At 53.8% G+C, this 14,508-nt stretch overlaps 1 protein-coding gene across 1 annotated transcript; it reads right to left on the bottom strand.

Annotated features, from left to right (window-relative positions):
- Nucleotides 1-362: 362 nt before the first annotated feature.
- On the bottom strand, nt 363-12,592 carry MYDGF (myeloid derived growth factor). The gene is made up of 6 exons (XM_017847189.1): nt 12,320-12,592; nt 10,590-10,640; nt 6,842-6,903; nt 3,178-3,259; nt 2,437-2,509; nt 363-884 (listed from the first exon to the last, which is right to left on the bottom strand). The coding sequence occupies exons 1-6, from the start codon at nt 12,491-12,493 to the stop codon at nt 805-807; spliced, it is 522 nt and encodes a 173-aa protein (XP_017702678.1). The 5' UTR covers nt 12,494-12,592; the 3' UTR covers nt 363-804.
- Between the last annotated feature and the right edge of the window lie 1,916 nt (nt 12,593-14,508).

Raw genomic sequence — 14,508 nt, 5'->3', positions numbered from 1 at the left:
CACTCCAGCCTGCGTGACAAGATTGAAACTCTGTCTAAAAAAAAAAAAAAAAAAAAAACCACTAAGGGAAAGCAAAGCCCACAGGCTGCGGAGAGCAGGTCAGCCTTGGAACATCCTCCTGGGTTGGGGCCTCTGGCAGCCACAGGAACCCGAGTGTGCAGCATGTGGGGGGCCCAGGGACAGCGAGCGCCAAAGGGGGAAGGAGGCAAGTTCACATACAGCCACCTTGGGATCCAGTGCTTTGATGCCTGCAGAGAAGTCCCACCCAGAGACACCGCCCACCTGCCCTCGGATGGGGCAGCGTCAGCCGCGTCTGAGCCCCCGACGCACAATGGCCAGCCAGGAGGGCCCAGGCTGTGGGGTTGCTTTTTAACGTTCTTATTTATTTAAATATGAAAAAACATTTAATCTCTTCCCAGTTCATCTGAAAGGAGGTCCGTCCCCTGGGTAAACATAGGAAAGCAGTTCTGCAGGTTGGGGGGGGGAGCATGGCTGCTTTCCCCAGCGTGGCCCCCGTGTTCCCCACCCTCTTTGTGCCCCGGATCTGCGATCCTGAGTCCAGAAGAGCTCAGCAGGAAGTGGGGACTTGGGAAGCTGTTGGGAGCCAGGAGGGCCCTGGGCCCTCTGTTCTCTGCCCCAGGGCTTCAGCCACCCTGCGAGTCCCTCCAGACAAGACAACGTCAGCCCAGGCAGAAAACTTAAGAGTCCCTCCTAGAAAACCAGTGACGTGCTGGCCTTTTCAGGGCCAAGGCCCCTTCAGCTTCACCAGAGATGAGAAGGTGCTGCCCACAACAGGGCTGCTGGTCACAGCTCAGTGCGTGATGCCTTGGCCACAATCACCAGCTTGGAGAGCTCGGCCTTGAAAGCCCCGGGCCTGTGAGCCACTACAAGAAAGAAACACATGGTTGCGCCCTCAACGCTGAAAATTCTCAGAAGTCCTGAGGAGTTGGGGTGGGGTCCACGGTGGGGGCTGAGCAGGGAAGGGGAGCAGTCTCCAAAGCAGACGCCCATGTGAAAAGGCCCCAGGCTCTGAAAGTCTTACAGGTGATAGACAGGAAAATGGTGGTGTGGAGGGTGAGGCTGGTGGGGCTAACATAGGGGGCAGGCAGTGGGAAGCCACAGAAAGACCTGAGGTGAGAAGAACCCTGGTCATTTGTGCCATGTTGTTGAGAAGAGATGCAGAGAACGGCCAGAAGCAGCCCAGGAAGGAGATGATCCCGGCCTGAACAGGATGCAGGGTGGGTCAGGCTGCAAGACCTCCTGCTCAGTGGGTGAACCTGTCTGAGGCCCACATGACACTTCTCCAGCAGGGTCAGAACTCTGGCTTCCACTGCTACACCCAAGTCTCCTGGCCCTTCCTGCTCTGTCCACTCCCTCGCCTCCCACCCTTGCCCCAGCTTGGCGCCTCTGATTCCTCTTTCTGCTTAGCAATGGCCCCACGCAGCTGAACATGGCTTGAGGACACTGGTGCTTCTCAGGCAACCAAAGAAGGCCCCTGATGTTTCCCAGTGACCCCTGCAGCTTCCCCTCGGCATGCCACGCTCCCAACTTCAAAGCCCTGATGGCTTCTACTTTATTTCATTTATTTATTTTATTTTATTTATTTTTTTGAGATGAGAGTCTTCCTCTGTTGCCCAGGCTGGAGTGCAGTGGTACGGTCTCGACTCACTGCAACCTCCGGCTCCCGAGTTCAAGCGATTCTCCTGTCTCCACCTTCTGACTAGCTGGGATTACAAGCATGTGCCAACATATCCGGCTAATTTTGGTATTTTTAGTAGAGATGGGGTTTCACCATGTTGGCTAGGCTGGTCTGGAACTCCTGGCCTCCCAAAGTGCTGGGATTACAGGTGTTAGCCACTACGCCCAGCCCTGTTTATTGTTTTTGAGACAGAGTCTTACTCTGATGCCCAGGGTGGAGTCCAGTGGTGTGATCATAGCTCAATGCAGCCTCAACCTCCTGGGCTCAAGTGATCTGCCCACTTCAGTCTCCCAGAGTGCTGGAATGACAGGCGTGAGCCACCACGCCCAGCCTAACTTTAAAAAAATTTTTGTAGAGACAGGGTCTTGCTATGTTGCCCAAGCTGGTCTTGATCTCCTGGGCTCAAATGATCCCTCACCTTAGCCTCCTGAGCAGCTGGGATAACAGGCATGAGCCACCGCGCCCAGCTAAGATAAAGTTGTAGTGGCACAGCCATACCCGTTCATGGACATACTGTCTGCATCAGCTTTCTGCCACAATGGCGCAGCTCAGACAGAACCTACAGTGCCACAAAGCTGAAGATATTGATGAGGTGGCCTTTACAGAACCAGTTTGTGGATGCCTGGTCTACAGTCTCCAGGGACCCCTATGGCCGACCCCCCTCTCCAAACCGCCCCGGATTGCCTGCCCTTGGATGGGGGTGTCGTCACTTCTACCCCATCCCCATCTTTCCGTACCTGCTGTTTTGGTCACTTCATATTCCTCAGTTTTCAGGGGGATGTCGCTTTCCCTTTCAAATGCGGCTTTAGACTGAAAGAGAACGAGTGGAAACTTCAGCAGGGCCATTCAACGCTCATCACTAGAACGATTCCGTTTGCTTTCCAGAGAAGCACATACTAAAGCTTTGTACTTTTACTAAAGAGGGAGAGGAGACTTTTTGTTTTTGAGCCACGACCTCACTCTACTGTCCAGGCCGGAATGCAGCGGTGCAATCGTAGCTCACTGCAGCCTCAAAGTCCTGGACTCAAGTGGTCCTCCTGCCTTGACCTCCTGAGTAGCTGGGACTACTGGTTCACACCAACACACCTGGCCATTTTTTAAACTTTTGGTAGATATAGGGTGTTGCTATGTTGCCTAGGCTGGTATCAAATTCCTGGCCTCAAGCAATCCTCCTGCCTCAGCCTCCCAAAGTGCTGGGATTACTGGCGTGAGCCACCGCACCTGGCCTGGAGAAGTCTTTTCTGGCATATACGAGAGAAGCCAGCAGCAGCAGGTTACCAACCTCCCCGTGCCCTGGCGCCTCCTGGTCTGGGGGCGTCTGTGTGCCAGGTTCCTCCAAATTACATACTCTACCTCTGCAGGATTCGCTGTCCCCTCTCCTCCCTGTCCCCATGGAGTCCTCTCGTGGCAGGACATCTCACAGCTGCCCCAGTGCACAGAAACCACACTCAGAGCCCGCCCCACCCCAAGATACTCACGTAGGCCATGGCGTACTCGATCTCAGCGCCTCGCACCTCCGCCTTGAACTGTGTGAAGTACAGATAGGACTTCCCCTGGGGCCTGCAGAGGAAGGGGGGCGAGGGGGTCAGGCCAGGCCTGCTGGGTCTGGGTCTGTGCGCCCTGGAAGTAGCCCCACCAGGTACCTGGGCTGGGGTCAGCAGGTCTCGTGCCTGCTTCTCAACATGGACACCATTCCCGAGCACTGCTGACTGGGAAGGACGGATAGGGCCCTCTCAACATCAGACCCTCTTTCTTTTGTGTCAGAATGTTTTGGTTTTTTTTTGGAGATGGAGCCTCACTCTGTTGCCCAGGCTGGATTGCAACAGCACAATCTCACTCACTGCAGCCTCTGCCTCCTGGGTTTAAGTGATTCTCCTGCCTCAGCCTCCCTTGTAGCTGGGATTACAGGCACCTGCGACCACACCTGACTAATTTTGGTATTTTTAGTAGAAACGGGGTTTCACCATGTTGGTCAGGCTGGCCTGAACCCCTGACCTCAAGTGATCTGCCTGCCTCAGCCTCCCAGAGGGCTGGGATTAGAGGCGTGAGCCACCGTGCTTGGCCCCTTTGTGCTAGAATGTTCTTCCAGCTTATTCACAGACATGCCTCTCTCCCCTGTGGGCTGGGAGCTGCTCTGGGACAGGACCCATGTCCATTCACTGCACATGGCTTCTCGGGTGCCGACAGCAATCCAGGTACTGCGATGGGGGCTAGGGCTGGGCAATGAGGCCAGTAAAGGCTTCGCAGAGGGCGTTGACTAGGAAGTACAGGAGTTAACTAGGAAGTGGGGAGGAGCATCTGCCCAGGTCTCTAAGAGGCTGCTAACGGCGTCTAAGGAACTAGAGTGGCAGAAGGTGCCGGAAGGGGACAGCAGGGGATGATGGCGTCTCTGGTGTGAAGAGAGTGTGACAGGGATGGAGGAGCAGCAGGGGGGCCATTTCTGTGGAAGCCCTGGCTGGGGTTCTACGTGCATGGGTGGGGCGGGGGTATCCAGGGAGCCCCTAGATTCTTCTTTAAGCCCTAGCACTGCCAACAGGCCTGGTCAGGGAGGGTCCAGTCACTGTCTGAGATGGGGAGGCCTGGGGTGGCAGGTCTCCGGGGCTGAGCATGCCCCTGGGGAGCTTTTGTGGGGGTTGGACAGGAGGATTCAGGCTCAAGGTGAGCCCAGCCACCATCCCAACTGCTCCCGGCCTGTACCTGCCCAGATGCCTTCTGGGGAGGCGGCACTCAGGGGTCCGTGTGGGGCGGTGGCCTGGATACACAATGACGACCGTGCGCTTCCCCGTGACTACAGGGTGACCTCTGCAGGGTCTCTCTGGGCTGATGGGGTCTGTCTCCTCTCAATGACCCTGCTGATGCCTCCTGGGGCCTTGGCCTGTCCGTGACGCGGCCAGTCCCATGGAGTGGGTGAGAATCTCCCCAGAAACGACTGGGTGAACACCTGCTGTTTGTAAAGCACCCTGCAGGGGATGGCGGGACAACGCCCACACGAGGCAGCAAATCACACCCTGTCCTTCAATTAAACGTCGCCATTCCCTGATCTCCATCTCTCATTTGTCAACGTGCTTTAACCTGACCACAGCGGTGGAACTACAGCTTGGACTTCTCCCTCCAAAGTGTTGCACAAAATAAGTGCTCAAGAAATACCCACCGTTTGGGCTGAGACATTCTGGGCCAAGGATCAGGGAAGAAGGGACAAGATTCCTGAAGCCCCTGACCTCCTCCCCACTAGGGGCCTGACGGCTTCCTTCCCTTCATGTCCTTTCCCAGATCAAGCTGGGATTTAGGCAGTGGAGTTACGAGAATGAGTGGGACAAGTGGAGCCGGATAAGCCCATAGACCATGAGCCTGACTGAGGATGGCGGCAGGGGCTGAACCAGGCGGTGCCTGAGGAGACTTGGGGAGGGGCTGCGGACCCAGACGCGTGTGTTTGGGCAGGTGGAAGAGAGGGCACAGCTTTTGTGTGATTCCCAGATGTCTGCACCCCAAGAAGGCTATGAGTCATCAGGCTGGTCCTTCAGAGAACATGCTGGTAAAGACATGCCTGAGGGGAAATAGGAGGTCATGCTGGGGTCCCTGCAGGTGCCAGCTGGGGTCCCTTCTGGTGGGACACACTCCCCGGGAGATGGCATCATCCAAACCTCCATGGCCATTACCCCACAGACTCCCACACCTGTCACTGGCTTAGCTCGTCCCCAGCCCAGACCGGCACCAGCTCCACCAGTTCCACCAGGAATCTGCCCAGCAACTCCCTCCTCCTCCCACCCCAGCTGGCTGATTCCACAGCCTCCAATCTGTGCCCTCTCCACCCACCCTGTCTTCATTCTACAGCTTCCAATCTACCCTCCCCACCCACCCCATCCTCATTCTACACAGCCTCCAATCTGTGCCCTCTCCACCCACCCCATCCTCATTCTACACAGCCTCCAATCTGTGCCCTCTCCACCCACCCCATCCTCATTCTACACAGCCTCCAATCCCCTCTCCACTCACCCCATCCTCATTCTACACAGCCTCCAATCTGTGCCCTCTCCACCCACCCCATCCTCATTCTACACAGCCTCCAATCTGTGCCCTCTCCACCCACCCCATCCTCATTCTACACAGGCTTCAATCTGGGCCTTCCCCCACCACCGACTCCATCCTCATCGGTGCCTGGAGGGGCTTCCTGCCTCAGTCTGCCTCCTTCAGTCAGAGGGATATGAGCTCCACAGGTTCCTGCAGGGAGCCCTATGGAATAGGACTCAGCCAGGAAAAGAAACGAGGCTGACACAGGCCTCAGTACGAAGAAGCCTTGAGGATGTAACACTCAGTGAGAGAAACCAGACACTAAAGGCCACACAGGGAGGGTCTGACCCCATTTCTATGCAACGTCCAGGACAGACCCATCCACAGAGACAGGAGGGGGATGCGTGGCTGCCATGTGCTGGGAAGGGGAATGACTCTGATGGGAACAGTTTATTTTCAGGGGATGAAAATGTTCTGGATGCAGAGGTCTGGCTGCACACCTCTGAGAAAGTACTACATGCAGCTGAACTGTGAGCTTAAAATGCTGTGTTTTATGGAATTTTATCTCAATTTTTAAACATTGCCAAAAAGGGCCAGGCATGGTGGCACACGCCTGTAATCCCAGCTACTCAGGAGGCTGAAGGAGGAGAATCACTTGAACCCAAGAGGTGGAGGTTGCAGTGAGCCAAGATCGCACCACTGCACTCTAGCCTGGGCAACAGATGGAGACTCCATCTCAAAAAAAAAAAAAAAAGAAAGAAAATTGCCAAAAAGCCCTTTGGTGAGTTCGTGTCACCCTCAGGGCCTTCCTAGGCCCTGGCCGACGCTCCATACCCTCTGAGCTGCTTCTCCTTTTCCTGGGACGTTGCCCAGCACAAACTACCCCAGTCTCCCCCAGACCTTCTCAGCCTCTGCATCAGTGCACTTCCTTGGGGAGCAGTCACACCCCAGCGACCCCGCCACCCCCCACCTGCACGTGCATGAGTCCCCCTGCTGGCCTATCTCCCTCCAGGGGTGCAGCCCCATCTGTCTGGCCGTCCTTGTCCTCTCTCATTCCCTGCCTTCTGAAGCAGCTCCCGGGGCCAGTGGGCAGGCCAACGGCAGCCGGAAATGCCATCCCCCCCCGAGTCTCACCTCCAGATGGTGCAGGTGAAGTGCTGGTGGTCTTCGCTAGTCCCCAGACTCATCTGCCATTGCTGGGGAGAGAACACAGCATGGGTCAGCGCCAGACACACAGGTGCTCTCGCAGAGTTCCAGGTGTGCCTCTGATTCTACAGTCAGGCCACCTCTTCTGTACCTCCCAATTCAGGGGCTGGCCACTAAATCCCCTGCCCCGCCCTCCTGGTGGCCTGGGGTTTGCTGTCCATCTGTGATCAGGGAGCCTGCCTGCACCACATCCTTCCCATAAAAGTGGTGCCTCAAATAAGAACCACCCCAAAGCGGCTCCCAAGGATGAGGAGATAAGAACAACATTTTTTTGTTTCTGAGACGGAGTCTCTCTCTGTGGCTTGGGCTGGGGTGCAGTGGCACGATCTCGCTTCACTGCAACCTCCACCTCCTGGGCTCAAGCAATCCTCCCACCTCAGTCTCCCAAGTAGGTGGGACCACACCCAGCTAATTTCTGTGTTTTGCAGAATCAGTGTCTTGCCAATATTGCCCAGACTAGTCTCAACCTCCTGGCCTCAAGCAATCCTCCTACCTTGGCCTCCCAAAGTGGTGAGATTACAGATATAAGTCACCACGCCAGGCCTAAGAACAACTCTTAAACATATAAAAATATGTCCAATATCATTTATGGAAAAAAAAAAAAAAAAAACGCAAGCTGAACTACAGTGAGATACCTTTTTCTCCTAGGGCAGAACCCCCACTGTCTGCTAATACACCATATGGGTGTGAAAACCAAGCCTATCCCGGGTTGTAGGTAGAGCTGCAACAGATACAAGCAAAAGGGAAAATGCGGGCCGGGCATGGTGGCTCACACCTGTAATCCCAGCACTCTGGGAGGCCGAGGTGGGATGATCACTTGAAACCAGGAGTTCAAGACCAGCCTGGGCAACATAGTAGGATCCCCATCTCTAAAATGACTAGCATCTTGCAGGATGTGACCACTGGGGAACCTGGTTAAAGGGTACTTGGTTCTCTCTGTAGGATTTCTTACAAGTGAACATATATCTCCCAAGATCTCAAAACATAATAGTTTTACTTTTTTTTTTTTTTGAGACGGAGTCTCACTCTGTCACCCAGGCTGGAGTGCAGTGGCGCGATCTCGGCTCACCGCAACCTCTGCCTTGCGGGTTCAAGCGATTCTCCTGCCTCAGCCTCCTGAGTAGCTGGGATTACAGGCGTGAGCCACCACGCCCTGCTAACTTTTGTATTTTTAGTAGAGATGCGGTTTCACCATGTTAGCTAGGCTGGTCTCGAACTCCCGACCTCAGGTGATCCACCCGCCTCAGCCTCTCAAAGTGCTGGGATTACAGGCGTGAGCCACCGCATCCGGCCCAGTTTTACTTGTAAGAAAACAGACCCAGGAATCCCACTTCTGGGTGGTTTCCCCACAGATGTAATCGTACTTGTACAATGAACCCTGGCCAAGGTTATTCACAGACTGGGTTGGAAGTGACCCTCAATCCATTAGTACGGGGCTGTCAATTAATTCCACATGTCCATGCAATTGAAGCTCTTTACATAGGATACAGAAAAATCTCTAGGAGGCTGGGCGCCGGTGGCTCACGCCTGTAATCCTAGCACTTCGGGAGGCCGAGGCGGGCCAATCATTTGAGGTCAGCAGTTCAAGATCAGTCTGGCCAACATGGCGAAACCCGTCTCAAGGTGTTCACCGGGCTAGGCTCTCATTGGTAGCTCAAGGTCCTCTTCCAAGCTTTTGTGGTTGTGGCAGATTTCAGTTCTTCCCGGTTGTGGCACTGAAGTCTTCATTTCCTTGCTGCCAGCCAGAGGCTGTTCTCAGCTCCTGGAGGCTGCCTGTATTCCCTGCCCTGCAGTGCCCTCAAGGGCAGTAGTGGCATATGTGTCTATGTGCTTCAAATCACCCTTTTTTTATTTTGAGACAGAGTCTACCTCTGTTGCCCAGGCGAGAGTACAGTGGCACGATCCTGACTCACTGCAACCCCCACCTCCCGGATTCAAGTGATTCTCCTTCCTCAGCCTCCCAAGTAGCTGGGACGACAGGCATGTGCCACCATGCCTAGCTAATTTTTGTATTTTTGGTAGAGATGGGATTTTACCATGTTGGCCAGGCTGGTCTTGAACTCCTGACCCCCGGTGATCTGCCCCTCTTAGGCCTCCCAAAGTGCTGGGATTACAGGGATGTGCCACCGTGCCCGGCTAATTTTTGTAGTTTTACTAGAGACGGGGTTTCACCATGTTGGCCAGGCTGGTCTCGAGCTCCTGACTTCAGGTGATTTGCCAGCCTTGGCCTCCCAAAGTGCTGGGATTATAGGCATGAGCCACTGTGCCCGGCCCAAATCATTCTTACTGGCTCTTCTGCCACCAGCTGGAGAAAACAGCCAGCAAGGAAACAGGGACCTTGGTCCTCGAACCACAAGTAACTGAATTCTGTCAACTAAGAGCTTGAAGGAGAGGATTCTTCTCCCAGCCCAGAGACTCTTTTTTTTTTTTTTCTTGAGACAGGGTCTTGCTCTCTTGCCCAGTAGCACAATCACGGCTCACTACAGCCCCGACCTCCTGGGCTCAAGTGATCCTCCCACCTCAGTCTCCCAAGTAGCTGGAACCACAGATGCACGCCACCACATTCAGCTAATTTTTAAATTTTCCGTTAATTTCATGCTCCTAGAGACGGGGCATGAGCCACCATGCCTTGCCTGTGATACTTTTATTTCTTATTTATTTTTTGAGAGAGTCTCACTCTGTTGCCCAGGCTGGAGTGCAGTGACACAATCTTGGCTCACTGCAACCTCTGCCTCCTGGGTTCAAGTGATTCTCCTGCCTCAGCCTCCTGAGTGGCTGGGACTACAGGCGTGTGCCACCACACCCAGCTAATTTTTGTATTTTTAGTAGAGATGGGGTTTTGCCATGTTGGCCAGGCTGGTCTCAAACTCTGACCTCAGGTGATCTGCCTGCCTCAGCCTCCCAAAGTGCTGGGATTACAGGCGTGAGGTATCATGCCCGGCCTGTGACACCTCGAGTTTGGTTTTATGAAGCACACAGCTGAGCTGACCCAGACTTCTGACCTACCAAGCTATGAGATAATAAATGGGTGCTCTGTTTTAAGCTCCTAAGCTGTGATAACTTGTTACACTGCATATAAAATACAACGCCCCGGCCGGGCGCGGTGGCTCAAGCCTGTAATCCCAGCACTTTAGGAGGCCGAGACGGGCGGATCACGAGGTCAGGAGATCGAGACCATCCTGGCTAACGCGGTGAAACCCCGTCTCTACTAAAAAAATACAAAAAACTAGCCGGGCGCGGTGGCGGGCGCCTGTAGTTCCAGCTACTCCGGAGGCTGAGGCAGGAGAATGGCGGGAACCCGGGAGGCGGAGCTTGCAGTGAGCTGAGATCCGGCCACTGCACTCCAGCCTGGGCGACAGAGCGAGACTCCGTCTCAAAAAAAAAAAAAAAAAAAAAAAAAAAAAAAAAAACCCCAAAAAAACCCCATGGGGATGGCAGACTCCCATCTTCCACCCCTCCTCTTGTCCAGACATTTGCTTGCTCTGTGGAATAATGACAGCAGAATCTGTCATCACTGTTTAATGCCAATACTCTCCCTTTTTATTGGTTTAGGAAGAATCATTCAATGAGTGTAAGGTGATGTATGTGAGACCCAACCCTGCTGTCTCCTACAGAACATCTCCATACAACAACGGATACTGTCACAGTAAGTTAGAAGGAATTTTGAACAACTCACCTCATTGGTCCCTCCTTGAGAGGCATACGTGAACATACACATATATTTGTCCTAGAGAATGAAAGAAAAGAAAGGTCTGGTAGAAGGAAATTTTTATTTTAAAAGACGGAGTCTTGCTGTCACCTAAGCTGGAGTGCAGGGGCGCAATCACAGCTCAGTGCAGCCTCGAACTCCCAGGTTTGAGCGATCCTCCTGCCTCAGCCTCTCAAGTAACTGAAACAGTAGGTGTGCAACCACCACACCCAACTAATTTTCCTTTCTGTTTTTTTTTTTTTTTTTTTTTTTGAGGCAGTCTTGTTCTGTCACCCAGGCTGAAGTGGGATGATCTCAGTTCACTGCAACCTCTGCCTCCCGGGTTCAAGCGATTCTCCTGCCTCAGCCTCCCTTGTAGCTGGGATTTACAGGCACCTGCCACCACGCTTGGCTAATTTTTCATATTTTTGTAGAGATGGGTTTTGCCATGGGACCTGGGGACCCTGGACAAGTGAAAACTTTTCTGAGCCTCTATTTTCTCTCTGTTTCTCTTTTTTATCCGAAGCATTTTCTCATCTGTATCTTGGGCCTAACATATAAAGGACTTGACATCACACCTAGCTATAAGGAAGTAGTCAGCAAACTGGCCTGGCACAGTGGTTCACACCTATAATTCCAGCACTTTGAGAGGCCAAGGCAGGCAGACGCCTTGAGATCAGAAGTTCGAGACCAGCCTGGCCAACATGGTAGAACTCCATCACTACTTACACAAAAATTGGCCGGGCACGGTGGATCATGCCGGTAATCCCATCACTTTGGAAGGCCGAGATGGGACGATCACCTGTGGTCAGGAGTTCAAGACCAGCTAGCTAACATGGTGAAACTCCCTCTCTACTAAAAATACAAAAATTAGCCGGGCGTGGTGGTGCATGCCTGTAATCCCAGCTACTCGGGAGGCTGAGGCAGGAGAATCACTTGAACTCAGGAGGCGGAGGCTGCAATGAGCCAAGATCGCGCCACTGCACTCCCGCGTGGGCGACAGAGTGAGACTCCATCTCAAAAAACAACAACAAAAATTATCCGGGTGTGGTGGCACGCGCCTGTAATCCCAGCTATTGGGGAGGCTGAGGCAGAACTGCTTGAACCCAGAAGGCAGAGGTTGCAGTGAGCCGAGATCCCACCACTGCACAGAAGTCTGTAAAAATGAAGTAGTCAAAACACAGTAACGATACCATTACTACAAGCGGGGAAGGGAGGCTGAGAGGGGAAGAGGCTTTGCTGACAAGCTGAGTACAGGGCTGAGGACCTGGCCTCACACCCTTGGTGAGGGGCGATCTTGTGCAACCGAAGGAAGGGGAACTTCCTCCCTCGTCGGAGCTGCAGCGACTGACTTCCTTCAGGCCCAGGAGGGCAGATGCCCCTTAGCCTCCTGCCGCTCCCATCATTGCCCCCTCCCCACCTCTGCGTCTGGAGGGCAGGGCTGCCTGGACACTCTAGGCAGGTGACAGGTGATCACGCCCCCTCAACGCCGCTAGCGCCCACAAGGCACCGCTCCTTGTTCAGTCCTGCCCCAGTGCTGACCCCGGTCTCAATGTGCCGCGCTCACCAACCAGCCTCCAACCCTAACAAACCGCACTCCTTCCTCAGTACCCACCTCCGCAGTCCGCGCCCCTTCCTCAGGCCACGCCCCCAGTGCTCCGCGCCCCCTCCCCCGGCCTGCCAGCACTCGAAATACCCGGGACGGCGGTGGCACGTACCCCCGGGCCCACGTTATGGGAGAAGGAGTGCACGACGCCGCCAGGCCGCACGTCAAACGCCACCGTCGTGGGCTCGGACACCGCCTCCGCCGGGCTCAGCGCCACGGCCCCTAGGAGCAGCGCAGCCCACAAGCTCGCGCCTACGCCGTTCCACCATCCGCTGGGCGCCGCCATGTTGGACAAGGGTCCTCAGGGCAAGGGCGGGCGGACGGGGCGCGGCGAGGGACACGTGGGGCGTCCGCTGGAGGCCACGTCGCCGTCGGCTGTACGCGTGACCCGGCGCTCCCCGCCCTCTCCACCGCCCGGGGCCGCCATTTTGGGGGCGGGACTTTGCCGAGGGGGCGGCCTCGCCCTCGGGACCCTGCGTAACCGGGCGGTCATTGGAGGGTCCTTCAGGTGGTAATGGAGTTCGTTTCGGGGGCTCAGGATCCCTCACCAGCCGCGTGGCTGACTGCAGCTCTTTCAGTTAGGAAATGTACAGGGAGTGAGGGAAATCGAAGGTCACCATTAAGCGAACTTCTCATAATCGCTGCAGCCAGCATGTGTGTGCATCGATATTCAGAATTAGCGGGGGGAAAGTAGGATGAGAAGCAGGATACTTGCTTTTGTTTCCCTCTTGTTGCCCAGGCTGGAGTGCAGTGGCTCGATCTCGGCTCATTTGCAACTTCCGCCTCCCGGGTTCAAGTGATTCTCCTGTCTCAGCCTCCCGAGTAGCTGGGACTACAGGTGTGCACCACCACGCCCGGCTAATTTTTGTATTTTTGGTAGAGACAGGTTTTCACCATGTTGGCCAGGCTGGTCTCGAGTTCCTGACCTCAAGTGATCCGCCTGCCTTAGCCTCCCAAAGTGCTGGGATTACAGGTGTCAGCCATCAAGCCCAACCAGCCTGTGTATTTGTTAATAGGATTATGTGGGTGTTCACTTCCTGGCTTTGATAAACTGGCTTGTCCTAGGGTTACAGACGATGTTCACATTAGGGGGGAGTTGGATGAAGCATATTAGGAAACCCTATAGTTTCTGCAGGTTGTTTGGGAGGCTAAAATTATTTCAAAATAAAAAGTTAAAAAGAAAATAATCCCTACCTCAAGGAGTTGTTGGGAGGATTAAGTGAGGGAATGAAGTTCCCACACCAGGACGAACCAACTAAGAATTATATATTCTAGCTATTGCTATCATTAGATCTCAAGTTTTGGGAAGTCAGTCATTTGGGAACTGAGAGGGAAGTCATTCTTTGATTACAAACGCCTTAACATTTTAAAAAAACACCAGTGGCCAGGTCTGGAGGGTCAAGAATTAAACTGGTGTTTCCAGTTCTTCGCAACTGGCAAAAAAAAACAGAATCCAGAGAGAAAACGTCAGAGATGACTCCTAAGATCGGTTATAATGCACCCTTCAAGGAAGTAAATCACTTTACTCTGCCAATGACAGAAGTTCAAGCCAGTTGCCTTTCTGCAGTAGCAGCCTGTTCTAAATTGGGATACCTGCTTGCGTTAGGAAATCTCTTGGCCAGGCGTGGTAGTTCATGCCTGTAATTCCAACCCTTCGGGAGGCCAAGGTAGGTGGATTGCTTGACCTCAGGAGTTCTAGACCAGTCTGGGCAACATAGACCCCATTCCTATATATTTCATACATATATATATATATTTTTTAAAGATAGCTGGACATAGTGTAATCCCAGCTACTTGGGAGGTTGGGACAGGAGAATCTCCTGAACCCGGGAGGCAGAGGTTACAGTGAGCTGAGATCATGCCACTGCACACTGCACTCCAGTCTGGGTGACAGAGTAAGACTCTGTCTTAATAAATAAACAAACAGATCTCTTCCTCCATGCAGGTGTCTGTTCCAGACCCATGAGACACTGTCTCCATAAACTGGACGAGCACAGTGCAGCCCTACTCCTTAGGTGAGTGACACAGCACGGTTCCACTGATGGAGTTCCCATTACCATACCACGGTGTTCAACTTTCAGCCTGTCACCATGAAGGGTTCGATGCATAGCCAAGCTCTGCTGCTAACAAGGAATTTCAGTTGTGAGCTGTTGGGAGTCTGCTGCTGAACCCAGGCAGGTTGTGCGTACGTGTGTGCATGAGTGTGTGTGTGCTTTCCAGAAAGGTTTCAGCCCCAAGTTTCCCCCACCCACCACCAATCATCACACTAACAGGATTAAAAGCAAAAACAAGGCTGGCCCC

The sequence above is a fragment of the Rhinopithecus bieti genome, unplaced genomic scaffold, assembly GCF_001698545.2.
Source record: "Rhinopithecus bieti isolate Rb0 unplaced genomic scaffold, ASM169854v2 scaffold_28055, whole genome shotgun sequence".
In the NCBI taxonomy this organism is placed as follows: Eukaryota; Metazoa; Chordata; class Mammalia; order Primates; family Cercopithecidae; genus Rhinopithecus; species Rhinopithecus bieti.
This window is presented reverse-complemented; position numbering and strand designations above follow the sequence as displayed.

What these genes read in the sequence shown, in the direction of transcription:
- MYDGF (XM_017847189.1), bottom strand. Translation starts at nt 12,493, where the DNA reads ATGGCGGCGCCCAGCGGATGGTGGAACGGCGTAGGCGCGAGCTTGTGG. An exon ending in TTCACCTGCACCATCTGGAG is followed by an intron (nt 3,260 to 6,841) that starts GTGAGACTCGGG and finishes CTTCCTCTGCAG; the next exon opens with GCCCCAGGGGAAGTCCTATC. An exon ending in TGAAGTGACCAAAACAGCAG is followed by an intron (nt 885 to 2,436) that starts GTACGGAAAGAT and finishes TCTTTCTTGTAG; the next exon opens with TGGCTCACAGGCCCGGGGCT.